Source organism: Thermobia domestica, chromosome 12, assembly GCF_964235325.1.
Source record: "Thermobia domestica chromosome 12, izTheDome1.hap1.1, whole genome shotgun sequence".
NCBI lineage: Eukaryota > Metazoa > Arthropoda > Insecta > Zygentoma > Lepismatidae > Thermobia > Thermobia domestica.
This window is the reverse complement of record NC_137465.1, coordinates 202,562,455-202,590,325: the sequence shown is the minus strand read 5'-3', so window position 1 is coordinate 202,590,325 and position 27,871 is coordinate 202,562,455. Positions and strand designations below refer to the sequence as shown.

The following is a 27,871-nucleotide window of genomic DNA, read 5'->3' as shown; positions in this document are numbered from 1 at the left end:
TACTAAATCCTTTATCATCCTCGTCTACTTCATTTCTTACTTCAACATTTAGGCTACACGGTCTATCCCTACTCTCATATAAGTCTTCAACGTATTCGTTCCACCTTCCTATGACCTCATTTCTCTCGCTGACTTCCTTCCCATTCTTATTTTCTACTGCCATCATAATACCCCCTTGTTTCCTCCGAAATTCTATAGATTTCACCTCCTTGTACATTTCTTCATATTTCCCAACTCTTTCTAATTCTTTTATGTCCTCGCATTTTCTTTGTAAAACTCTTCCCTCGTTCTGTCTGATTCCCTTCGTAATTCATTATTTAACTTTCTGTACATCTTTCTGCCCTCTTCTGTATCAACCTGTTTCCACGTCTTCCTCTCCCTCTTTTTCGGCAACATCTGTTCTGTAACCCATGGTGTATTTGCCGTTTTGTGTTCGCGGTAACCTACTGATTCTTCTGCAGCCTGCTGTAAGCAAAGTTTACTATGTTCCCACCGTGCGTTACTACCTGCGCCTATCCTTTTCTCGCTTGAATATTTTTCTTCGAATTTTTCATTCTTATTTCCTCGTTGTTCAACTTTTCAGTATTAAACACTTTGGTGCCTACTTTTCTTCTGCCTACATTTTTCAGTTGAATATTTACTTCGGCCAGCACAAGATTATGATAAGAGAAAATATCAGCCCTTCCTGGAGTCTTCGCGTTCTTCAAGCTATTCCGATACCTGTCCTGAATCATAACATAGTCTCTCTGATATCCTGCGCCATCTATTAATAATTTCCGTGTATATCTTCTTCTCTTGTATTGATTGAACCAAGCGTTCCAAGTTACTAGTGAATTCAGTCTATAGAAATTCACCAGTCCCTCTCTCCCATTTCATTTCTTTCGCCTAAACCATATTTGCCTACGACAATGCCTTCCTGGTTTTCTCCCACAATTGCATTGAAATCTTCCATTACAATCACGCATGCACCCCTCTTCTCCCTGTCTATAATTTCTTGTATTTTCTCATAATTATTGTCTACTTCTTCAGTTGCATGTGAAGCCGTCGGTGCATATGTCTGTATCACCACTAAATCCTTCGTTTTGCCTTTAAGTCTTAATCATAACTATATCATCAATAAATTCTACTTTCACTGCCGTCTTCTTGAAGCGTTTTCCAAGAATTATTCCTACGCCATTATGACCGCCCTTTTCACTACGCGAGTAAAACATTCTATACACTTCGCTGTTCATATCCTAATTTTGCATCACCTCCAGTTTCATTGTATCTCATAAAATATAATAATGCAAGGATCCGGACGTTGTTCTCGTTAAGTGTAATTAAAGAGAGTCCGTTATATAAAGAAATGTTTTCCTTATCTGTCATCTGGAGATCTTCTAAGAAAGCAGGTGAAATATAGCGAAAGTGTGGTTTTTGAGGATTGTTAGGACCTGAAGTGTAGTGCTCTCCGTTTTACTAGGTATTAATAACATAGATCTTAGAGCGCATTGTATGCATCTGAGTGTAAATATAGAAAAGAATTGATAAACAATATAATGATATATTCAAAGTTTCCGTATCTTTAGTTCAAAGCTACTTACAGGATTATTTTCGATTTTATTTTTCTTAATTTTAAAAACCATGGTGCAAGGGAAATCAAAGGCAGACGGAAAGCTGTTGTCAAACATAACATAAAATAATTTGACCTTTTGTTGTGGAAATCTTAACTCTCATTGGCCCATTTGTTGATTTTCATGTAGGCTAGCTGTTGTTATCATTAGACCTGCCTTGTTTATTTCATTAAGGCTTGCCTCGTTTTCTTTTTTTCATTTAGGCCAGCTATACACTATGAGATAGATCCTAGGAAATCTCTTACGATTTTTCCTAGAGTCAAAATCTCAACATGCATGGCATCAGATCGCATGTCATTTCCTGTTCTGAACGATCCTATGAGATTTCTCTTGTTTACACACAACACGCTTTATTTCGGAAAGAAAATTCCTACGATTTCGATTTAAGCGACATCAGGTGAGAGAAAGTGAAAACAAATTTGTTCTTTTCCCCGCCAGCAAAGATTCTATTTGCGCACTTATTAGTGCATATGAGGAGCATACATTTTATATAAGACAAAGCCAACACTTTATCACAACTGACATACAAAGCAGAAGGCACTGGAAAAGATTGCTGGCCGAGTATGCGCTGTGAGACCTGACACCTCTTCGGAGGATCTGAAACAGGAAAGATTTTCACGTGTATGGCACATAGGATAGGATTTTTATATGTCGTAACATTTGTCCTATTTTAAATCCTGAGATATTTCCTAGGATTTGTGTCATAAGTGTATAGTCAGTGGCTTATTTAGTGGGAAGGGGGGGGACTTCCGGGCTTAAGCCCGCCCCGAAATCTTACTATGGTAAAGTATATGAAATATCTTGCAGAATTTTCACATTTTCAGGCAAAGCATCCCCCCCCGAAAGTTAGCAAAGGCCCCCAGAAACGAAATCGTAAATACGCCACTGTGTATAGAAGTCCTAACAGCAAAAATTCTCTTTTACATTCTATTGTTTAATGTGTAGGTATATTTTATCACACTTATATAGACTTCAATATTTTTCTTCTGTAGCTACATTTTAATTGGATTGACTTATTTGAATGACGACTTAAACGTTATGTTCGTTTAATAATAATGAGCAATATAAAAAACATTTCCAAGTCTCCATACTTACAATAATATAAATCATATCGTATATCGCAATATATATATATATACTGTATATAAAGTCATGTAGTGAAATTAGTCAATCCTATTGCGAAATAAGGAAAGACAAATGTGAAATTATGAACAATTGTAGTGTAAATATCAATGGCAAAATCGTTAAATTCCGAAAAAAAAAACACGTATAAAATAAACTTGTCTATTATTGTTAGCTAAGTGCAAAGCTGAAAATGCTTGCCCTATTAAATTCACTTAAATATAAAAGTTAAAAGTAATCAAAATGAAATTGTTTATAGATTAAAATTATATGTAATAATAATGATTACAAACCTTAAAGAAAAGTTTAGCAATGAAATTAAAAACCACAGAAACAAACGGCGACTGTAGGAATCGAAATATTTCTGTGTGAACAAGTCCAGGATTGAGGCTATTCACAGTCACACCTAAAAATTTAAAATAAATAAAAGATAATAGTATTTTCAAGTACTTACAACTATGTTAAGTTAAAATGCATGCAGTGCGGATCCTCTATCAACTGAAAGACTAATAATAATAAAATTGATAACCTATTAAGGGAGTACTCTAAATTTTCAAAAATATTAATGTAATCAGGAGTAAAAGTGCGAGGGAACGCCGGGGGACACCGTCCCATCACCGCCAAAAAATGTGTGGCGTCCCCAGTTCCTAAAAAAATTACAATGGGCAAAGATGGGCAAAGGGACTGTATGACGTCATGCGCTATGTAGCGTCCCTCGCCATTTTCAGATTCACTTTTACTCAATATAATGCACAGTAACTTAACACTTTAAGTGCCAAGCCCCATAAATCAGATGTTTTCATTCTGTGGCAGTAGCGTTCACTGGCCTATTGAATAATATTTGATTGGTTAAAGTTTAATGGGACATCAGCGGCGAGGCTATTTGTCATCGTCACGATAATGCCAATGAAACACATAAGCTGCACAATAAGAATTTACAATACAACTTCAAAACAGTGTTAATCAAATAAAGGGTGATTGTTTTAAAACTCATGGATTTCATTTGGGTCTAGAATTTCTAACTGAAGTCCGATTTTCAAGCGGTTTGTGGCAAATGATCAAGGAAGGATGGAAGATTTATAGGACTATGTTTACTGGTTTAAATTTATCCGGGGTATTATCGATTACGCATACGCCTCAAGAAAAACAGCAAATTTTCGCCAGTGTACCTTACAATTGGAGTGAAGTGCGGTGTGGTGTGGAGATTTGAGTTTTCTTCGTTAGATGGCAACGTTGCCAAGGTCAGTAAGAAACAGGAAAGTGGGCCGGCTGTATTGGAAATTGTGCTGTTCAATTCTGTGCTACTTTGTGAGTATGATCAGCGCACCATAGGTGTCCAAACTCGCGAGCCCGACACTCGTGAGCTCGGCACTCACGCTCAACCGGGCTCGGGCTCAATAATTGAGAGCGAGCCCGAGTGAGCTCGAGCCCCAATGAAATAAGTGAGCGCGAACCCAATCGAGAGAATTGAGTGCGAGCCCGAGTAAGCGCGAGCCCAGTTAACAGAAGTGATCGCGAGCCCGAGTGAGTGCAAGCTCAGTTGAGAGAAGTGAGCGTGAGCCCGAGCGAGCGCGAGTTAAATTGAGTGCGAGCCCGCACTCACTTAATACTCACATGGACTCATTTGCTTTAAAGTAAAAAAAAAAAAAAAAAAAAAATTAGGAAACTCATTCCACGTGCAGAATTGTAAAGGAAGAATGAAACAACTTTACAAAAAAAAAAAAAAAAAGCACACTCTTGAGGTCCGAGCTGTCATTTTATTGGCCAGAAGACTTCAAACACTTTTCGATAGAGAACCGACTTTTTTATGGTTATTATAAGAGGATGGTATTTGTTTGAGGCAGGTATTTGTTTTTGTTGTTTTAGTAACAACTTCCATGACCCAAGCTTTTTTTTTTTTTTTTTGATCATGAGTAAGGAAACTACTTGACTTTGCGAGTGCGTTCATAGAAAAGTCGAGCGAAATAATTATGTATTATTTAATTGTAGCTTCTTTAAATCCCAATAAACAAGAGTAGCTCTTAAGAATGTTGATAACTTGCACCATAATGGTTATTCAGTCCATTAATTTATATGAGGAAACATTGTTTTAATTTTTTGAAATAAAAGAATTTTAGCCTGTTAATTTTACTGACTACTTCTTCTTGAGATCTTTAAATGTGTTCTAAGCGAAATTTAACTACGGTATTATGCAATTTTAATATTTAATATATATAAATAAAAACTAAAAACGATATTACATAGAATATTTTTAAAGCAAGGAGCTCTTAAATAGGCCAGAAAAAGAAATTAGTAAAATTGAATGATTTAAATCTCGTCTATTTAAAAGAAAAATACTTCCTCATATAAGTCAATGGTCTATTAAAAAAAGAAAGATAGCAATTCAACATCCAGAAAAATAAGACACACACACACACACACCTCCTTTCATTAAAGTCTTTTTTCGAAAGTTACCCTGAAACGATGGCGAGTCGTTTGTTACAACCAGTGTTAAAAGTGAGGGAAAAGACGACGGACGTCATCCCCCACTTCCAAAAATATCTATGGCGTCCCTCCACTTCCTAAAAAATATAGTGGGCAAAGATAGGCACAGGGGACGGCATAACGTCATGTGTTCCCCAACCTTTTCAGATCCATTTTTACCCTTGGTTACAATTCGATTTTGATGTTGTTTGACACAATATTTCCTGTCACCACGGCATGGCGCGTCCTCAGGTTGCGGATCGAGGAGAAGGCCTCTAGATATAGAGGTTAGCTGCGAATATACTTAATAAGCAGTTTCGGACAGCCGACTAGGAGTGGTCCTCCAGCTTGGGGGTTTGGGTAGGGCTAACAACCTCATCCTGTATAAAAAAGCACTTGTTCAGAAATATTCACAAAAGCCTCGGACAAGGACTGATAACTTGGCACGACCTCAGCAAAAGAAAATGGACATGAAATTTGGAACATGGAATATTAGGAGTCTTTATAGGGCAGGCGCGTTAAAATCCGTAACGAGTGAGTTAGAGAAATACAGGATGGACGTGATAGGAGTTCAGGAAGTTAGGTAGGAAGGAAATGGATCTGAGAATTCCGGAAATTTTACGTTCTTTTACGGGGAAGGAAATAAAAATCACCAGTTAGGAACAGGGTTTTTCGTTCATAAACGTATATTACCAGCAATTAAACGGGTTGAATTTGTTACTGATAGACTTTCTTTTATTACTCTTAAGGGACGGTGGTGTGATATTATTGTTTTAAATTTATATGCCCCAACTGAAGATAAGGATGACGATATAAAAGACAGGTTTTACGAAGAAGTGGAACGGATATTTGACCAACTCCCGCGATACCATATGAAAATTCTATTAGGGGATTTCAATGCGAAGGTAGGACGAGAGGATATTTTCAAACCGATTATAAGGAACGAAAGTCTGCATAAGGAAAGTAATGACAACGGTGTTAGACTCGTGAACTTTGCAACATCCAAAAACCTAATCGTGAAGAGTACAAAATTCCCACATCGCAACGTTCATAAATACACTTGGATATCACCAGACGGAAAAACACACAATCAAATTGATCACGTTTTAGTAGATAGAAGAAGGCAATCTAACATAATTGATGTCCGGTCGTTTAGAGGGGCTGATTGTGACACTGACCACTACTTGGTAGCAGCGATAATACGAGAGAGACTATCGTTGAATAAAGGTAATATTCATTGTCCAAAAACGGAGAGATTCAATTTAAAGAAATTAGAAGAGAGCCAGGTAAGAGAGAAATACCAGATTGAAGTTTCGAATAGATTCTCGGCCTTAGAAGATTCGGAGTGCACTAGTGTTGAGGATACCTGGATTGAAATTAGAGATAGCATTAAAATTTCAGCCAAAGAAAAATTGGGACATTCGGAAATACGTAGGAACAAACCATGGTTCGACCAGGAATGCATAAAACTAGCAGAGAAGAGAAAACAGGCAAAATTACGCTGGCTACAAAATCCGAATGAAATAACTACACAAAATTTCGCAGATATCAGGCGGGAAACTTCCAAACCTATTAGAACAAAGAAACGCGATTTTCTGAAAGCTAAAATTAAGGAACTTGAAGATAATAGTAAAAATAAAAACATCTGGGACATGTATAAGGGAATCAACGAATTTAAGAAAGGTTATCAACCTCGTGCTTATACATTAAAGAAATCTGACGGTACAGTTCTCACTGACACGGATAGCATCTTAAATAGATGGAAAGATTTCTTTGACGATTTGCTTAACACGCAACCAAAAACTAGTGTGCGTGGATAAAAGGTGATACACACCGCAGATCCCTATATTCCAGAACCCAACCGAATAGAAGTAGAAACCGCTATAAAGAAATTAAAGAAACACAAATCTCCGGGTGTAGATGAAATTCCGGCTGAGTTAATTTTAGCTGGAGGCGGAAAATTGTGGAACAAGATACACAAACTCATTCTCCTTATCTGGAACAAGGAAGAATTGCCACAAGAGTGGAAAGAATCAATCATTGTTCCAATTCACAAGAAAGGCGACAAAACTGACTGTAATAATTATCGAGGCATTTCTCTTCTGTCAATATCCTTAAAAATCCTTTCAAATATTCTGTTAGCAAGACTGGCCCCATACGCAGATGAAATTATTGGAGATTATCAGTGCGGATTTAGACGAAATCAATCAACTATCGACCAAATATTTACCATTCGCCAAATACTCGAAAAAAAAGTGGGAATACAATACCCCGGTACATCAACTATTTATTGATTTTAGAAAGGCGTACGACTCGGTTAGGAGAGAAACATTATACAACGTCCTTACAGAACTTGGAACACCGAGAAAGCTAATTAGGTTAATTAAGATATGTTTAGATGAATCCCAAAGTAGAGTCCGGGTAGGAAAATTTTTGTCCACGAGCTTTCACGTCGAAAATGGCCTCAAACAAGGAGATGCGTTGTCGCCATTATTATTTAACTTCGTTCTGGAATACGCTATAAGGAAAATCAAAGATAGCAACCAGGGCCTAGAGTTGAACGGTATTCACCAGGTTATGGCATATGCTGATGATGTAAATTTAATAGGGGATGATAGGAGAACAATAGAAAGAAATGCAGAGATCTTATTAAACGCTTGCAGGGACATGGGTTTAGAAGTAAATGCAGAGAAAACTACATGGAAGTGCGTCGGGACCGGAATACAGCAAATTATGGATGCGTTAAAATATTAAATAATACTTTTGATAAAGTGGATAGTTTCAAATATCTAGGATCAATATTAACAGAGGAAAATCATATTCACGAAGAAATTAAATGTCGACTAAAAGCAGGGAATTCGTGTTACTATTCGGTTCAAAATCTCTTGTCCTCGCGAATTCTGTCGAGGAATTTGAAGCTTAAAACATACAAAACGATAATTATGCCTGTTGTTCTGTATGGCTGCGAAGCATGGTCACTTACTCTGAGGGAAGAACATAGACTGAAAGTATTTGAGAACAAGATCCTTAGACGAATATTCGGACCCAAAAGGAACGGGAATGGGAATGGCGGAAACTTCATAACGAGGAACTACATAATTTATATGGTCTACCCAACATTGATAGGGTCGTGGGTCGTCAAGTCTAGGAGGCTTAGGTGGGCGGGTCATGTAGCTAGAATGGAAGAAAGTAGAAACGCTTTCAAAGTCTTGACTGGAAGACCAATCGGAAAACGACCATTAGGAAGACCTAGGCGCAGATGGGAGGACAATATTAAGATCGATCTCGCAGAGATTGGAATACAAAGTAGAAACTGGATGCAGTTAGCTAAGGATAGAAGTCAGTGGAGAGCTTTCGTGAACGCGGCATTGAACCTCTGGGTTCCATAGGCCATAGAGTTAGTTAGTTAGAGTTGACACAATATTTTCATTGCGGATTTATGAAATATTATTACCGTGAAGATTAGCACATACCTGACGAAATAGCTAAGGGTTGCCAGGCACTTATTCATATTGATTCACTGTGAATAAGTGGTAAGTAACTATTCTCATCTTCCAGGCGAGCGAGATCTCATATAACCTCACTGATGAAAAAGAATATTAAGCTCCAAACAAACAAACACAAAACATTCTAAATTTTACGATAGCTTTGTAAATTGACACAATGACATTTCCTCTTTTAACGCAGTTCTTAATATTACCTCATTTTATATAGGTACTATTTATCCGTTATGTTACGCCATTCAAGAACCGGCTTTTTATATACATAAGGAAATGTAAAGATGAATTGAAAACTAGAACCACAATATGCTTACCATTTTCGAAAGTATTACACATAACTTCTCGACTCAAACTAATGTTATGACGTAAATTTCATTCATAAACATCTTTATTGAACTTTCATTAATTTCTAATTTTCTTTGGTGTGTGTTAACAAAATATTTAATGTATTTTAGCAGGACAATATGCTCTCAAATACATAATTAAAAGTAGAGGTTGCTCCCGAGGGAAGTCACAAAGTTAAAAAATTAAAGTTTTCTTTCTTCAAAGTAAGGGCAAAAAGTAATCTAATGGACTTAGAAGATGCAGGCCCGAAAGGAAACACTATTGTGAGGCTCCAGTTTGCAGAAAAACATGTAAAGAAATCGCATTAAGACTATATCATCCTGGTATTCGTGGAGGTGTCATATCACTTAACCCTTTCCGGATCCTGGCTTTTTGGGCTATTTTTTAGACTTTCAGTCAAGCAGCTACTGTATCGACACTATTTATCCTAGGATCATGGTTCATACCTCATTCTCTTCAGAATAGAGCTGGCTTTCAAATGGTATTACTTGCATGCTCATACCATATACCAGAAGCGGGAAAAAATGTCAAAGTGAAAGTTTCGGAGGGAAATTTTTTTCTCGAACTTTGGCCCCCCCTGGACCCCCCCTGTGTCAACGTAACCATCTAAAAAAATCTGAGAAATAGTACTTGGTATACTGAATGTGTGTGCCAAATTTCAAGTTTCTATCTTGAATAGTAAGGGAGGGAGAAATTTTATCAAAATTTCCCACCATGCCCCAAATTACCACAAAACACTATGATCTCAGGGAAAAAATTCCTGAGACATCCCTAATTACCCTAGGGTCATGTGTCGCCCATATTCTCATCTGAATAGAACTGCCTTTCAGGCTGTACCATTCACATGTTTCCATCATGTATCTAACGTGGGAAATTGCAGAAAAAAAGGATTTTTTTTGGGTCTAAATTTCCCTTTCTTCAACTTTTAGCCCCTCTGGATCCCCCTGTTTTAACGCAGAAATCTGAAAGAAAATCTGTTAAATACTACCCGGTGGACTGAATGTTTGTGCATAATTTCAATCTTCTAGGTGCAAAAATAAGCCCGCCAGAAAAAAAATTAAGAAATTTCCCCATGTTACCCTATACAGAAGTATATTTTGAAAAAAATTCACTGAGACGTTCCTAATTACCCTAGAATAATAATTCAACCGTCATTCTATTCAGAATGGAACTGCCTTTCAGACGGTATGACTCACGTGTCTCCATCATGTATGGAAGGCGGGAAACTCCTGAAAAACGGGATTTTTTGGTCTAAAAATCCCTTTTTCAGTTTTTTCCCCCTCTGGACCCCCCTGTTTTAACGCAGAGATCTGAAAAATTCTGATAAATACTACTGGGTAGGCTGAATGTTTGTGCACAATTTCAATCTTCTAGGTGCAAAAGTAAGCCCGCCAAAAAAAATACCCACCGTGTCCCATTTTTCCCTATATAGAAGTATATTTTTCAAAAAATCCCTGAGACGTCCCTAATTACCCTAGGACAATGATTCGACCGTCATTCTCTTCAGAATGGAACTGCCTTTCAGACGGTATGACTCACGTGACCCCATCATGTATGTGAGGCGGGAAAATGACGAGAAACGGGATTTTGGGGGTAAAAATATACCTTTTTTCACCCCTTTGCCCCTCTGTTTCCCCCTTGTTTTAGCACTGACATCGGAACAAAACATTTGGTAAATACTACTCGGTGGACTGAATGTTTGTGCAAAATTTCAATCTTCTACGTGGAAAAATAAGCCCGCCAAAAAATATTGAACATAGGCTTAGAAAATGAGAAAATAAATTTTTGACTTATGACGTCATCACCTCCTATGTCTGGACGCAGGAAGGTCTGAAACCATACGTAATGTCTTCTACAAGGCCTCTGGACTTGGAAAACAAAAACCGGACGAAAAAGCTCAAATAGAAGAGAAAAAACGCAATGTACCATGAAAAACGCGTATGGTACAAAATTGTACCATAGGATCCCCAATGGGTTAATAGGCCTATTTTTCATCAGAAGTTGGAAACGTAAAGAAATAAATAAACTACTGCAGAATTAACTTTAGAAAATATTTCTTGTTTGTTATTACAAACTATTCACTCCCTCAAATTCTAGATAGAGGCCAACAGGCTATACGTTCCCTTGTTTGTCCATTTCTATATGAGATCCTGACCGCGCATATTGTTTTATACGGAAAGTACGTACACATGGAATACTTACAGAAAGTATTACAAAACATGCGTTTTCAGCTATACGTTTGCAGTCCAAAAACTACAGGATTTACAAATGTAGCATACGATTTTACATACGCCACGTACACTTTTTTCTCAGTGTATGGTTTTGAAGCATGGTCTCAGATACATAGCTATTATCTACAGAGCACGACAATGAATGGGCCTCGAGGTAGGGGTGTTCGATAAGGCTGAAGACCTATCGAACTTCGGGAGTGAAAATTTATCGAGTTGTCATCGGTTACTCGAAACCGTTCGAGTATTTGAAATTATCGAAGTTTCGGGTATTATCGAAATTTCGAGTATTATCGAAGTTCCGGGTATTATCGACATTTCGAGTATTATCGAAGTTTCGGGTATTATCGACATTTCGAGTATTATCGAAGTTTCGGGTATTATCAAATGTAGTGATGAACACTTCGTTTCCTTCACCTCTCCAATGATTTCTTCTTGCAGCCAAACTAGTCAAACAACTTTTTTCATCTGATAAGTTATTGCAAAGTTGTATTTGTCGAAATCATATGTAAAATTATTTTTCTGCCTGTCCCGTTATTGGCGTATTGGCGCAATCGGCAAAGTGACTATTAGTAGAGTAATGTTGTCTTGGATTCCAATTCCATTCGTGTGATGCATGTTTTCTCTTCCTCTTTCTCTCTTCTGACAGACTGCTTAAACCTTGTACAGATCTGTGGGGAAAACACTTTTCCTTTACTACATTGCTAAGGAGAGAAGTTTTAAAATGAACACTCTGCATATATGTAATACATGTTACATACAACTATGATAACCTCGAATACATCGTTTCTTTCGAACACTCCGATAATCCCGAACTTTTCTAAATATTCAAGCGACTCGACAAATGCGATCATATTGATATATTTCTGTATTTTCTGCTTTCAAACAATTCGAGATTCTCGAACAGTTCGAGTGTCTCGAAGTTATCTAATGTTTCTTACATTTCGAGTGCCTCGAACACTTCGAGAGTCCCGAACATTTCGGAAGTCTCGATCATTTCGAGTCTCGAACATTTCGGGAGTCTCGATCATTTCGAGAGTCTCAAACATTTCGGGAATCTCGAAAGTTCGATAATTCGATAAAATTAAAATTCTTTATCGATGAAACGGTTTTGAAATTTTATCGAATTGTTATCGATTACTCGATTATCGGAACAGCCCCACCTCGAGGCTTGGCAATACAGTTAAACTTGAAGGTGAAGGTCTGCTTTTAACATATCTGGGATTTACTAATTTTGTTGTACTTACTAATTCATGCAATTCCTGAGAAAATTATCATCGGCCAAGGTCGATTTCCGCTTCACTGACTCGGGGTTGGATAGTTGGTTTCTTAACAATGGGGATGGTTCGGGGGGAGGGTTAACATTCTTCAGAGCACTAACACTTTCACTTTGAATGCCTTGGTGACAGGGGTTCAGAACGTGTATACTGGATTGTGGACTACACAATGGTTCAATACTTGCACTATCACATTCACAATCATCATACTGTAATTTGGACATCTTCGTTACGCTGACTAAACGATAAAAAAAATCACCTATAATTTACTCCTAATAAAAATCATTGGACAACAGTATTACAAGACCTTCCACTGGTCTAGTGGCTAGCACGCGCGACTTTTGTGATCGATTCCCTGTGAGAAAGTATTGAACGACAGTGGTTCAGATTCCACGTTAAAACTATAAGTCCATGTCTCATATAGCCTCGCTGTTGAAAGGGGACGGTGAAAGAATCAATTAATCAATCAATAGTATTTCAAATTTCAGCTGCATAAACAACCTATGACTTGTAGGACTAGTTCATTTTGTTAAAGCAGCTGTTTTAACGAAGTGTAGTATTAACGTGTCAGGTATTTCTATGAGATAAGAAAAAAACATTATTTTGTAACTAAATGATAGCTCTATCCACATAGATTCTGGAAACAATGAAAATCGATATAAAAATGACTCACATTATTTTAACAAAAATCGATTTAGGTAATAGTTTGGGCTGCCGCAAAAATAAGAAAAGTTAGAAAACTCCGATTAATTGTAACAACTCCATCAGGGGTTGAAATTGGATGGAGCATACGTCATTAATCAGCCCATTAAGGTGTACAAGCTCGCGAGCATGGCTCTTGCGCTCAACTGGGCTCGGATTCAATAATTAAGCCCGAGCCTCAATGAAACAAGTCAGTGCGAGCCCAACTCAGAGAAGTGAGCCCGAGTGCAAGTGAGCTCGAGCCCCAATGAAATACGTGAGCGCGAGTCTAATTGAGGGAACTGAGCCTGAGCACGAATGAGCGTGAGCCCAATTGAGAGAAATCAGCCCGAGCGCGAGCGCAGTCGAGAGAAGGGAGCGTGAGCCCAAGTGAGCGCGAGCCCAGTTGAGACAAGTGAGCGTGAGCCCGAATGAGTGCGAGCTCAGATAAGATCAGTGAGTGCGAGTGCGAGTGAGCGCGAGCCCAGTTGGGAGAAGTGATTGCGAGCGCTGGTGATCGCGAGTCCAGTTGAGACAAGTGAGCGTGAGCCCGAGTGAGTGCAAGCCCAGTGGACAGAAGTGAGCGCCAGCCCGAGTGAGTGCGAGCCCAGATAAGATTAGTGAGTGCGAGCGCGAGTGAGCGCGAGCCCAGTTGGGAGAAGTGATCGCGAGCCCGAGTGAGTGCGAGCCCAGTTCAGAGAGATGAGCGCGAGTCCGAGTGAGTGCGAGCTCAGTTGAGAGAAGTGAGCTAGAGCGCGAGCCCAGTTGAGACAGGTGAGCGCGAGCCCAGTGGAAAATGGCCACCTATGCAGCGCACAGTAAGAATAGTGTACTCTTCCAACAACATAAGTTTATAGTTAAAACTTTGGAGAACGGAATCTATTGTTGCTATACAAAGGGCATTCAGAAACAAATTTGTCTCATATTCTTCCCCAGACAGGAACATAATGTGGTCGCTAGCGAATAAATTGGAAGAAACAAGATCGGTTCTGAGTGAGACAAGGAAGCATCGGATCCCGCAGGCGGGTATTGTAAAAGTTGTCAGTTATCGACTCCTTAGGTCATCCAAGAAATCTCTCCGTCGTTTGTGGCAAGAAACCGGGTATAGCTATTCAACATGTGATTTATAGGCGTTACCACTAACACTTAATTTGTATTCTCACTAACACTTAATTTGTTTTCTGCAGTTTCGCTTCAAAAATCCAAAATCTCATTCTAATTGTAAGGTACACTGTCGAAACTTTGTTGTTTTTCTTGAGGCGTGATTGATATTATCCCGGATGAATTTAAACAAGTAAATATAGTCCCATAAATTTCCCATCCTTCCTTGATCATTTGCCACAAACAGCATGAAAATCGGACTTCAGTTAGAAATTCTAGACCCAAATGAAATCCGTGAGTTTAAAAAAAACAACACCCTGTACAAGATCCGCAGATTAAGAAACCAAACCAAAACACAATAAAAATTAAAACAGAAATCTGAATAATACTTGAAGCGTCTGTAACATAAATGCACATGAACCCCAGTAATTGATCAAGGGCCATATTTTGTAATGATTGTTGTCAACCCAACAAAAAATCTGCGTTTTAGTTTGCGATGTTAGGCACAGCAGTTATAGGTGACTTTTACACGTTTTCCTTGCGTTACACTCAGGAATGTTTGCAAAGACTGGTACGGAATAAGTCCCATGAGTATATAAAATATATTTGCACGTGGCGCTTAAAGTGTTAACAATATTTTGGAACAGAATTTTAAAATGTTAAGATTTTTCCCAGTGTAGCAGAGTATGTTAGTTACTTGTTTACATTTTTTTTTGTAAACATTAAAGGTGATAACTTTTGCTGTGAACCCTTTTCCCTTTGCACCAAAAAGTACTAAATAATTACAAATAATGGAAGCAAGAATTTTTCCATTGTGCTTTGATAACGTTCGTGTTTTGAAACAGAATTTAAAATATGTCGCCATTTTATCAATAAAGAAGATTATGTGAAATTACCACTTATATTTGTTTGCATATCGTAATTTCAAACAATTCCTTATATTAGTTATATAAAAACATCTGTATAAATTCACTATGATATATTATAAAAAGACCCATCTCTGTCAATCAGAAAAACTTAAAGCTGTTCCTTGTCTAAGACATTCTACCCACCACCATGGATCATGCCCAATGAGATGCTATGGGTATGGACTATTGCATGACATCGCAGCTTCCACTTCATCAAACCTCCTTGCAGTTATATCACCAGTAAGTTATTCTACTTCTGCTTTCAGGATTTCCTTAGTCCATTTTAAGTACGAGCCCGAGATGATGGAAGGCTCCATATAAGAAGTCCAGTAGCATATAGCCTCCTTGCTGAAAGGGACGTGAAACTCAAAATCGCCTCAACTCAACTCCTCCAAAAGAATTACATGGGTGCCAGTAGTAGCTGTCATGTATCGGTGGAAAGGCAGTTGTTTCAGCTGTGGAACACGAATATTTATACTCCCACAGTTTCACATGAATTGCTGTCGCAGTATTTCGTCAGTGGAAATCGGAGAGTAGGATAGGTTTTTGATTTTAAGAAAAAAGGAAGAAAGAAACAGCACTGATTTACAGAGTGTTTTTGACTTTACAAAATTTGAGCTTCTGCTGCACAATGTTCCATCGATCTCTCATGAATACATGAACACTAAGGTGATGGCGCGAAATTTTCAACAGTCACTTACTTTGTCCATTGTCACAAATAATTTTCAGCGGTCATTATCTAGATAACACAAAAACAGCCTTTCTTACTATTGCTCTTTCGCTCCGTGATACACAATGATCCGATACGCGATATGCAATCAGATACATGCAGTTTAAGTAAATGAACTCCAACCCAACTGAAGGGTCATCCCGTGTCAGCTAAATACACCACTTAGCGTACCCAACAAGCTTTCCCACATTTTTAGACACGAATCGTTAGTTCCTCGTTAGTTCTCGTTAGTTCTTACAAAAGTTCCGTTAGTTCCGCAATTTTATAAAATTAGAGCATACACAAAATGTGTGGGTAGGCTAACTTCACAAGTAAAGTTGGTGTATCCAACAACCTTTCCCACATTTTTCGACACGAATCATTAGTTCCCCTTAGTTCCCGTTAGTTCCGCGATTTTATACAAATTAGAGCGTAAAGAAAATGTGTGGGTAGGCTAACTTCACATGTGAAGTTGGCGTAACCAACAACCTTTCCCACATTTTTCGACATTAATCGTTAGTTGCTTGTTAGTTCCCGTTAATTCTTAGAAAAGTTCCGTTAGTTCCGCGATTTTATACAAATTAGAGCATAAAGAAAAATATGTGGGTAGGCAAACTTCACATGTGAAGTTGGCGTATCCAACAAGCTTTGCCACATTTTTCGACACGAATCGTTAGTTCCTCGTTAGTTCTCGTTATTTCTTACTAAAGTTCCGTTAGTTCCGCGATTTTACACAAATTAGAGCATAAATATAATTTATGGATAGACTAACTTCACATGTGAAGTTTGGGTCATCAGGTTTTCTCAGATTTCTCGACATGAATCCTTAGTTTCTCGTTAGTTCACGTTAGTTCTTACAAAAAGTTCCGTTAACGTAACTTTTTTAAGAACTAACGGCAACTAAAAAAGAACTAACGATTCATGTAAACTGATTCGGTATACCAAATTCACATTTAAAATTAGCGTACCCATTAACCCTTTGAGTTCCAGTGACATCTATGTGCATGTCATAAAATGCTATAGCACGCACATAGGGAAATGACAGCTAGAACGCAAAGGGTTAATTTTTATTTACATAGAATTTGTATAAAATCCCGGAACTAACGTAACTTTAGTAAGATTTAACGAAAAACTAGCTACTCATATCGAGAAACATGCGTAAGTTTCTTTGGTACGCCAACATGTGAAGTTAGCGTACTCACCAATGTTTATTTATACTCTAATATGTATACAATCGCGGAACTAACGGAACTTTTGTAAGAACTAAAGGGAACTTACGAGGAACCTGCGATTCATGTCAAAAAATATGGGAATAGTTGTTGGGCACGCCAACTTTACATGTGAAGTTAGCCTACCCACACATTTTTCTTTATAGTAGGGACGTTAACATAAAAATTGTGCACTTCTGGAGAAAAAGTTGAAACTTTCAAAAATACTTGTTTACTCCAGGCAGAAGAAATTTAGAGGTAGGGTACAAAGTTTTTGGCCGCCATATTGGAAAATGGCCGCCATCTTGAAAAGTAGAGATATTTGTCAGAATATCAATTTTAAATAGCTACTGCTTCAACACTATTCATCCTAATTTCATGGTTTATACGTCATTCTCTTCAGAATAAAACAAGCTTTTAAATGCAACATGACGAATGTCCGTATGACGCACAAGAAAAGGGAAATTTGAAGGAAATCGGGAATTTTTATTTAAAAAATATCGTTTTTGGAAGTTTGATTGTCCCTAGAGACGCCCCAGGCAAGAATACGCAACCCTAATGTACCCTGAAATATTACAGAGTGGTTATGGTATCTCTTTGCCAAATAACATTGGAATATCCTATATAACGACATGAGAAAAAATTATTTCCTAATCCTGTTTGAAAATAGGAAATTTACACTAATAGGGAAAATTGTGATCTAAAATTTCTGGATAAATTAATATTCCAACGAATTTCATGATTAATACTACATTTTGTTTAAAATGATACAATTTCTGAATTGAAATACTGTCCATGCTCCTGTGAGGTGTGGAAAAAAGGGAAATTTGGAGGAAATCGGGAAATATATCTGAAAACCTTTTTTAATGCTCTTACTCCTAGAATATTCCTTTTTCCCTTTTGACACATTTTTGATCCCTTTTGACACCCATTTTTTTGAAACCTGGACACATATAGGGAAATTATTTATAACATTACATTTGTTTGTGTTTCATTTAATTCAGGGGCGTCATTTCAGACTTTGCTTGAGGGGGGCAAAGGCACCATCGACACAAGACTTGATCACGTTTTGTACTAGTATATTAGTAGACAATCGATTAAAGTATATATATTCCTCAAACTCTTGGGGGGGGGCAATTGCCCTCTCCTGTCCCATCTAAATGACGCCCCTGATTTAATTGCATTATTGTACTTCGTCATTCTTTTGTTACTTTGACACAACAAATACCTTTGCTCCTATCTGATAAGTAAGAAAGAAAACGGGAAGAAGTATTAATGATTAAAAAGCTTTTAAAATAAAGGTGAAACTAATATGTAACAAACCACATTAAATGCCAGTCTCAACGTAATTAAAATCATCATCACTAGTGTCAACAAAAGTAGGAAGTTCGAATTGTTCACTTTCATTTTCACAGTCAACACAGCTGCAAAGCGTTGTATACCACATCCATGAACTTTTTTGTAACGTGCTGCAGTTTTATGCATTTATGTAACTAATCACATTAAGTGTCTATCTCCATGTCGTCAAAATTGTCATCATTACTGTCAACAAAAGCTCAAATTGTTCACTTTCATTTTCACACTTGCAAAACATTGTGTATATACATTGCATTCGTGAGCTTTTGTACTTAGAACGAGAAGTGTTGCACTTTTTGCAAGAACAAGTGAATAATTCCCTACATGCACGAGCTGCTTCAGGAAGAGTTGTCAATGTTGACTCCTAGTTTCATTTCTTTGCCAACCTCCAAAGGCCTAGATCAAGTAAAGTAGATTGTTTAACCAAACACTGTCTCCAACAATAGCCAACTTGATAAGCACTCCTCAACGCATGTTTAAATAAAGCTGATTTGTTGGTGGTATTCTTTCCATGGAACGTCCGTTCTTTGTAAAAAGTTCTTTCCTACACTCATTAACTCTGCTATGATATGAAGACTTACCATACATCAAAATAACCAATTTGCCAACTTCATCCATAAACATTTTAATTTCTGCAGGTCTCTAGGACAAAACCTGAAATGTCTGTGTGATCTTCGGGAGATTTCTGTATATTTTCCAAGCGTTTTTTTCCATAACCAGTAAACGAGGAATTTGTATCGCAACCCGACAATACATGGAGAAATGGAAGGGAAGTAGCTTTTTCGACTCCAAGTTTGATAAATAGTAGATGAAATGGGATGTACTGTGAATTCTTTCCAGTGCCAAATGCAACCCATAAGAAGTCTGCTTGTAGTTGATTAAATTTTGACAAAGAAAGCACTACAATATCAGTGTCCACTGTCCGAATAATGATAGATTTGTGTCCAGCTTGATACGCCTCCTTAGCATAAAGCAAAATTCTTGTATCCGCTTCCTCTTGACTGTATGGCTGAAGATATTCATGGGTACATAATAGTGTATTGCATAATATCGCTTCTCCTTTTATATCTTCTTTCCACTTCTTTCCCGAAACGAGATGCGAGTTCAGTTGCAAGTAGATTGAAGAGTTCCTGGTTCTTTCAATTTCTAAGCACAGGCGTATTACTGCAAACTTTTTGTCTTATGCTAGTACCTCTAAACATCGTCTTATGCTAGTACCTCTGGTCTCAGCTTTCAAATTGTCAGGTTTGTATTCATCCCAGACAATTACAATTCTTTTTATACTGTCCCATGTTGGCAAATTTTTGCGTACACATCAAAAGTCTTGTCATCTCCAAGAGGTATTATGTGGACTAAGGTTGGGCCATTCAGTATGGCATATAATGCTGAAGGTTTGTCACTGGGATAGTCACAAACATTTCTGAAACACTAAAAACCAGATTTCTTAGATTTTCGAAGACGCCTACAGTCTTACAATGATATATAATTTTGAAAAGAGACAGGCGTTATTTCTTGCGCTTCTCATCAGCAATTGGGATTTGCTCTTGGTTGGAGTTTTTGTTTTGAATAACTTTACTTGATTGCGTTTGATGGTTCTTCAATTGATATTACTTGCTGTTGTTGACAAAAGTTTCAAATTGATGCATTCCGAGGTCTCTTGCTTCTCTTAAATCCACAATTCCCATTTGAGAAATAATGACTTTATTATGCATATTTCGAAAGTCTTGGCTGCTGTCTCCAGATGGATTGCCTAAATCTTCAATAATGTTTCTCAAAGTCTACGTGTTTGAAAAATAAAGACTGGGTTTTTGATGAGAATTCATGGTGTGTCTTTGAGGCTGTGTTAGGCTTTTTAAACCCTTCTTCAAATTTTTGTATCAATTTTGTTACATGACCAGCTACCGCCCATCTCAAATCATCTGGGTTTTCTGTTAGTCCCACTGCACCTCCATCCCCTTAACTTAAGCATTGCACTGTTCACGCTCCTGATCCAATGCTTTTGCAGAAAATAATCTCCCACTAAAATTGGCAGTAAACTTCCCAGCTAAAAACTCCTCAAGAATTCTCGGGTGTATCTGTGGCAGATTTTTCATGTCCCGCCAATGCACTGGAAGCCATCTAGTATAGTTGTAGTAGTTAAATAAAAATAACCAAGGAGCACATCTTGTCAGAGAGTTCCCATAGAGCTCAAATTTGGAGCTTCAGATTAATGTCAAAAATTTCAGAAGCGAATTCTCTAGTTTCATCACTGTACTCCACTATGCGAAACTTGAAATTCTTTCACAATTGTTTTTACACCATTCCTTAAATGGAAGAGGCTCACCAGTACCATATAAGCTTAATTTGATATATAATGTCACCTGATGTGCATATCTTGTCCTTGTAATATGATGTACTTTGATATTAGACTGAGATGTTAATCCGGCCTCAATGATACATTCAACCCATCCACTGCCATCTAAAAGATCTCCGAGTAAAAGATCTGCGATTCATGTCGAAAAATGTGGGAAAGGTTGTTGGGCACGCCAACTTCACATGTGAAATTGGCCTACCCATTGGTTTTTGTGTATAATTTCTTTAAAATTGAGGAACTAACGAACTTCAGTAAGAACTAACGGGAACTAACGAGGAACTAACGGGTCATGTAGATAAAAGTAGGTAAGCTAATTTTGGGTAGGCCAACTTCACAGACCTCAGTTAGGTTAACAAATAATCTTTTTCGTCATGATACCTGTGGTGTGCAATCGTGCTATGTCATGTTCGTACCACTATATTGAAGCAATGAAATATATTTTTGCTAATACTGTATATTGAAACGGGAGTGCTTTGAGAAATTGAAGCTCAGAGGTCAAGGGGAACGATTTTTTAAACATAAAGTTCATTAGAAACTAGTGATGTTTCATATTAATTGAAATATATATTCATTAGCTTTCTAATAATATTACTTTCATGATTGTATTTATATTAAAACCAGAATTATAGTCATTTATCTTGTTAGAGATGTTGAAATTTCATGAAATTTCTACACTTTGAGGACCTGTAGCTTTCCCTACAATTGATGTATATCTCTTCAAATTGCTTTTTTCTTTCATCTTTCAACATTGCACGAAGTTTGAAATTTTTGACAAAAACAAATCCGAAAGGATTGGGTTGTAAATGACACTTTCCTGTGCAGAATAAACCTGATTGTCTTATAGTAATTTCTTACCGGCAAGAGTATTGTTTAGTCAATTCGAAACAATCTATTCGTTTTGTACCTGAAGTGAAAATGTACATACGTTCATTCATTTTATTGCAATGGCATTAAGCCAAAACTATTCGTAGTGAAATCCTATAAGATTTTTAAGAAACACTATATTTCGCGGAAAACACGGAATGCACTACCAATTTAGATAGGTACATAGTTTAAATTGAATTGAAAATTTACACTGTTAAAAATACTTTTTTCAATCTGAGAAACCATTTCTTATCTGTGCACCGAGAATATCTTTTCTTAGAAATAAGAGTTCGAAACTCACATTAATGAGAAATGAAGAAAGGTAGATGAGGTTCTATAAAGCGAAACGAGAAAATTTACTGTTACTTTCCTTATGAATAAGAATGGCCAAATCTCATTTCTAAGAAAATATTGTCTCGGTTCACAGATAAGAATCGGTTTCCCAAATTTAAGAAATTATTTTTCACAGTATACTCACCTGTCCCAGTCAACCTCCTTGATAATTCGTTTGCGAAGAGTATGTTAGCTAATTTACTGTGGTGATAATTCCAATACTCTGTGTTTAAGTTATCTAATTCGATGTGTCCGTACTTGTGCGCGCCAGAGGACACTACTACGATTCGACTGGGAGCGCTTTTCTTCAGTAGGTCTGGAAAGAAAAACAATTAATAAATTTCAACTTTAATTTTCTAAGCGCCTATAAAGATAAACATTTGATAAGAATCGTAATCAATGAAAATACGTCACTAATAAAATTGGTTGGTTTGTATTAATTGATTGTATTCATTGTGAAAATAAATAGCCAGTTATGCTTTCTTATGGAACTCCATGCAGATTTTTAGTGTGTGGGAGTCACTATAGAATACTTTAACAACGCATTTCCTGGCGGAAGTAGTATCCTAATAGACATTCTTAGTTTTTTTTTTCTCCTGCCCACAGTTGAATTATTCTTTCTAAAACGACACATGTCAAGTTATGCCAAACATGAAGTTAACAACACTATTCTACATGTATTTGCTACGCGTAGATACACATTTTGTGAGATATCTACACCTGTCAAGCTGTTAGCTACGCTTGGTATATTATAAATAAATAGACGTTTTTGGAGAAACTATAGTGTGTAGTATAGTTTTTCACAATTTTTTCAAAACTTGGTTTTTCTAACTTGTGTTGTTTTAGAAAATACGATTCAAATTAAGTTCAGATTTACATATAATATAGATGCACACTAATTACTGTAAAAACGATTATAGTAATGTCTACTGTTTGTTTTTACTAGGTATGCTTGCACAATACCGTGTCGTGGGGGGAACAGGACGAAGGCCCCTGGCGCCGAAAAAGTAAGGGAGCGCAAAATTCGGAAAGAAAAAAGAAGGAAAGAAAAAAAGGAAAGGAAAAATTACTTGGAATATTTCAGATCAACAGTAGAATTTTTCAATTTAATATTTAACTTGACCAGGGTTAGATTTATACTTTTTGCGTTCCTAGACACTTGCTAAAAGCGCCCCACCTGTAAATAAAATGGAAGGAAAAAGTAATAAAATGCGCTCAAAATCCAGGAAAAGCAATGTTTAGCTTCGCGCCAACTATAGTGGTGCTTTCGCGGCTGGTCTGTCAACCTCATATATACGAGGGCGCCGTCGTATACTCTCGTCCCGGACGCTAATTTTCCACGACACGGCACTCTGCTTGGACGAAGGGGCACAGAAAGTAGTAATTAGCAGAGAAAGACAAGTCGCGCTGAGGGTTATTTTGCCGAAGTCGTAGAAGCGAGTGCTATTAACAGTCTCCACACTATACATACACGCTTGGCATCTATATAAATAATTACCTTAAATAGTATTGTTTGCTATTAAATTAAAGTATTCCACCATTAAACTTTCCATATATTAATTTGCATTCAGTACTCTTCATTTTCAAATGTCATCATGAATGATTCCTATATCTATAATTCCATCGCCTTCATCTTTATATTCAACTATTTTTCCGGGTCTTAAACTATTGCGAAGCAGCCATACGACCTTAATACAGCATATTTCGACAACAATCTGGTTGAGGTAACATTATTTTGATTGTATCTTTAAAAAGTTTTGTTATTTTTTGGTAAAAATAAGCTTCGCCGCATAAATTATGTTAGCACATATACTTTTGGCCTAAATAGTATATTGGGCAACAATTTTATTTAAACATCTTGGGTTCTTCAAGGTTGATATTAAATCCGATAACTGTTGTGTCCAGTTTATTCTTTGCGTCTAAATAATGTCCTAGATACAATATTTGTAGTTACATGTATTAGCTAAGTAATGTATGTTTGTTTGTTCTTATAATTGGTATTGCATTATTTAATTTTGTCGTGAATACCGAATACATAATTTTCTTCCAGTTGATTTCTATACAATTGTATATAGTCCAATTTAATATTTAAAAAAAAATATTTTCATTGTTCTTTTTCTTGAGAATGTTACAAAATGTATTCTTGGTTTCCGTTATACACACTTTCAATATGTATCTTACACCGCGTGAATGCAGGAAGAGATTTCGTTACTGTAAAGAGTTCTAATTACAGTAGAGTGTCGATTATCCGAAGTAATTGGGGGACATGCGTGTTCGGAAAACTGGTTTGTTCGGATAATCGAACTGTACATGTTTATTTCCCATGCGCGGAGCGGCACGCCTCAACTCTAAGCTGGCGCAACTGTTGCTGTGAACAGCTTTGATACTGCCGCTACTTCTACAGCCAGTGCCAAACCGACAGAAGTGTGCTGATTGTTGAAACACAGCGACTGGCGGCTTGGCCGGTCAGCAGCGCCTTATGCCGTTCCGCCAGCGATGGCTCAGTGAGGCGACTACTGTGGGAAACTTGGTTTGGGAGTGAGGGGGATGATGGACGGTAGGGTGGGAGAGTAACAGGTGCGAGCGAGTACACAGTTCGGTTAAGCGGTCGTTCGGTTGACCGACGTTCGGATAATCGACGCTCTACTGTATAATATATCACTTATCAAAAGATACTCTAATGTAGGCTTCTCTTTACTTAACTTTTTTCTTACTCACATTGCCTACTTGATCTTGAAGAGTTATGTCGTCAATAATATTTAATCTTATTTATTCTTTCTTGTCTTAACTTGAATCTTTAATCAAACTCTCTTATTCCATTTGCACAGACTCTTGCCTACTAACTTTCATTTTACCGCCACGTACTTAAATGTATAATATATCAAACAAACTTCTATCCTTATAATCCTTCCCTTTCCTTCTTTACGACAATGAAAAGAAGTTACTCAAAAATCGAATTATTTCCGTAATTTCCTCTTTAAATATTAGTCTCCACTTTTTATGGTGTTTTTTTCTTAATTCCACATACCGTATTATCTTTAATAAAAACAAATAAAACTTCTTTAAGCTGTACATAAATTAGTAGATAAGAAATGTCATAAGTAGAATAAAGTAGCACATTAACATCATTACAAATGTTACAAAATGCTGTACAACTTGCTCTGACGTCAAAATTAATATCTTTAAAACAGCAAACAGTAAAAATTAAACATAATTGTGCTACTATATACACCGACAATTGTAAAAACGAAGGGTAACACATAATGATTAATAAGTGTTTCACTCCTCTATACTTAGATTTTGCCATAATCCCAATCACACACTAGTGAACAAAAATATTATTTTATGCTGTATCCGTCTTTCAAGTAGTAATTGTTAACATTCAAAAAATGTTTATATTTATTTTAGATAAAAAAAAATCATCCAGCTTGGGTGAAGATGGGAAGGAGTTTAATATGCTAATGGCATTGCCTCTTTGTATGGCTAGGCTTATCCTTTGTGTCAAAAAGTAACCACTTCTAGGATCTCCTGATTTGTTAATTAAATTTGATCCTAATTCCTTAAAAAAAAAAAAAAATTCTGGCTTCTTTGATAAAAACATCCATTCTTTCCGTGGCAAACGCAATAAAAATGTGATCTTCTTTAAGTTTTGAATATTTAGAATGTTTCCGCACGCTGCACTTCCCGCTGCACTTCTCTGCTGCACTTCCCGCTTCTTCACTAGTTGACGTTAAGTAAGATGGGGCAAAAGTATCTACACATGTTACATCCCATACTAGACACTAGCCCCTTTTCCAAGGTTGTCAAAGTAATTCCATCTAGCCGCTTATTATCATTCCGATACATTCCTGGTGGCTCTAAAATGTTAGGACAGTCTATAATGGTGAGGGTTTGTTTTATTATTTGATTTAATTCACTGTGACCTGAAATTCTCCCTCCTTTTGATGCAACTCAATGCGTGTAAACCTTTTCATCCATTCGACTTTGACACGCACATGTGTCTCCACTAGTTCTCTCAACGGGTCGGGTCGGGTTGAAGACCGACCCGACCCGACCCGTGACCCGAATTGACTGACCCGACCCGATCCGACTGACCCGAACCGTGATCTGACCTGATTGACCCGACCCGACAACCCGACCCGAGCTGACCCGATTGACCCGACCCGACAACCCGACCAGAGTTGACCCGACCCGACCCGTAACCCGACCCGAGCTGACCCGATCCGAGTCGGGTCTGGTCGGGTCAACCCGATCCGTTTGAGAGCACTATAGGCACGACACTAGGTGAACGCCAAAATGCACTCCCATTGGGAATTAAACCCGGACCACGTGTACCGAAGTCTTAAACGTTAACTACTAGCTAGATCAAGCGGGGGATTTGTATATGCATCTTAATGAATATTTGGCACTTTTGAGGTTTGGTTATTTCTTTTTATAACTGATACCAATGTCCGACGTGGGAGAAATTTATTATTATTATTATTATTATTATTATTATTATTATTATTATTATTATTATTATTTTTGCTTTAGTTCTATGTGACGAAATTTTTATTCAAGGTCAGTGTTCTCACCTGCTTGGACGGCAGGGGTCTTCTCGGAAGGCAGTAGCAAGAGTCTCTTGGCGGAGACAAATGGAAATCGTTTAACTACAATTATAACGGTTGAGGAAACAGGAGAACACCTGTGATTTTTTCCAACCCTTCAACTTTCATTCCAAAATAGGTTCTTATGATTCTGAGACCCGTGCCATTTTGATTTTTCTTTCTCGGTAATTAAAACGTATTTTACAGTATATATAGTTGCACGTAGGAAGATACATAATATGAATTTTGTAATTTAAAATTTTAAAATACAGTATGATATTTAATTACAAAGTACTAATTTTATTTCATCACTTTCAGCCCAACAAATGAAATTCAAACAATTCGCTCCCTGGGTCTTGGTCATCAATACTGCGTCTTATTCTTTGTCTTGCAGTCAAGTCTTGGTCCTGCATTTCGTAGTCGTGGTTGTCTTTCATGCTATACAAGAGCCAAGAATGCTCGCCTCATCGCACAGTGGTCCAGAAACCCCCAAATCCTGGCCAAAAACCAACTCTTTAGAAATAGCAAACAACCAAATATGTTTGAAAGTTAATGACCTGGGGTATTCAAATCTACCTGGTTCTTAAAGGAATTGTCACCCCTTAGTCAGAAATTGACTTCCGAAGTGAGAGGTTGACTTTGTGCGTTAATTACTGAATATTTCTAGGTTAGCGCCAACAAAGTATGAGAATGTTTTCTACCTAACTTTTCTGTAGCCAGGTGGAATGAAGTACTTTTGTCACATCTATAAAGATGATTATTTATGATGATGAGTTTAAATTAGTGTGTAGCTATTAAATTTATCGATTTACAGGGGATGAAATGCAAGTAAGTTGGAGCAAGAAATGTGATGTATATTTTTTGTTTTCGTAGAGTTATCTTTTGACTTCCACATACTTCCACTTTGGTATCGCACTCTGGAAGTAGTTCAACTCTTCCTCTTTCAGAAACCGGAAACCAAACTTGCTCATTTTTGCTCGTCTGTAAAATAGTTTTGTTGTAGATAAGACTCATTGTACAAAGTGCAAAATTATTTTGTACTGTATTTTTTCTTCTATTTTTCATCAATATCCTATCAAACATCAAGAAGACCGCTATTGGAGGTGCTTCGGAGGGCAAAAGGAGACAGCTGTGAAAAAGAAGCACCTGTTCACGTACCTCAAAGATAAAGCATCTGCTGAATTGTCAAAGGAAGCCAAGCAGAGTGTGCACGTGTTTTGCTCGAAA

General features: G+C 37.3%; 1 protein-coding gene across 1 annotated transcript in view; it reads right to left on the bottom strand.

Annotated features, from left to right (window-relative positions):
- The window catches only part of LOC145665856 (retinol dehydrogenase 14-like), a 67,974-nt gene that overhangs the window by 19,451 nt on the left and 20,652 nt on the right, over positions 1-27,871 (bottom strand). Inside the window, exons 4-5 of the mRNA XM_081732971.1 lie at positions 22,204-22,374; positions 3,026-3,138 (exon numbers count right to left, since the gene is read on the bottom strand). Coding sequence (XP_081589097.1) covers positions 3,026-3,138; positions 22,204-22,374 — 284 coding nt within the window. The remainder of the gene's footprint in view (positions 1-3,025; positions 3,139-22,203; positions 22,375-27,871) is intronic.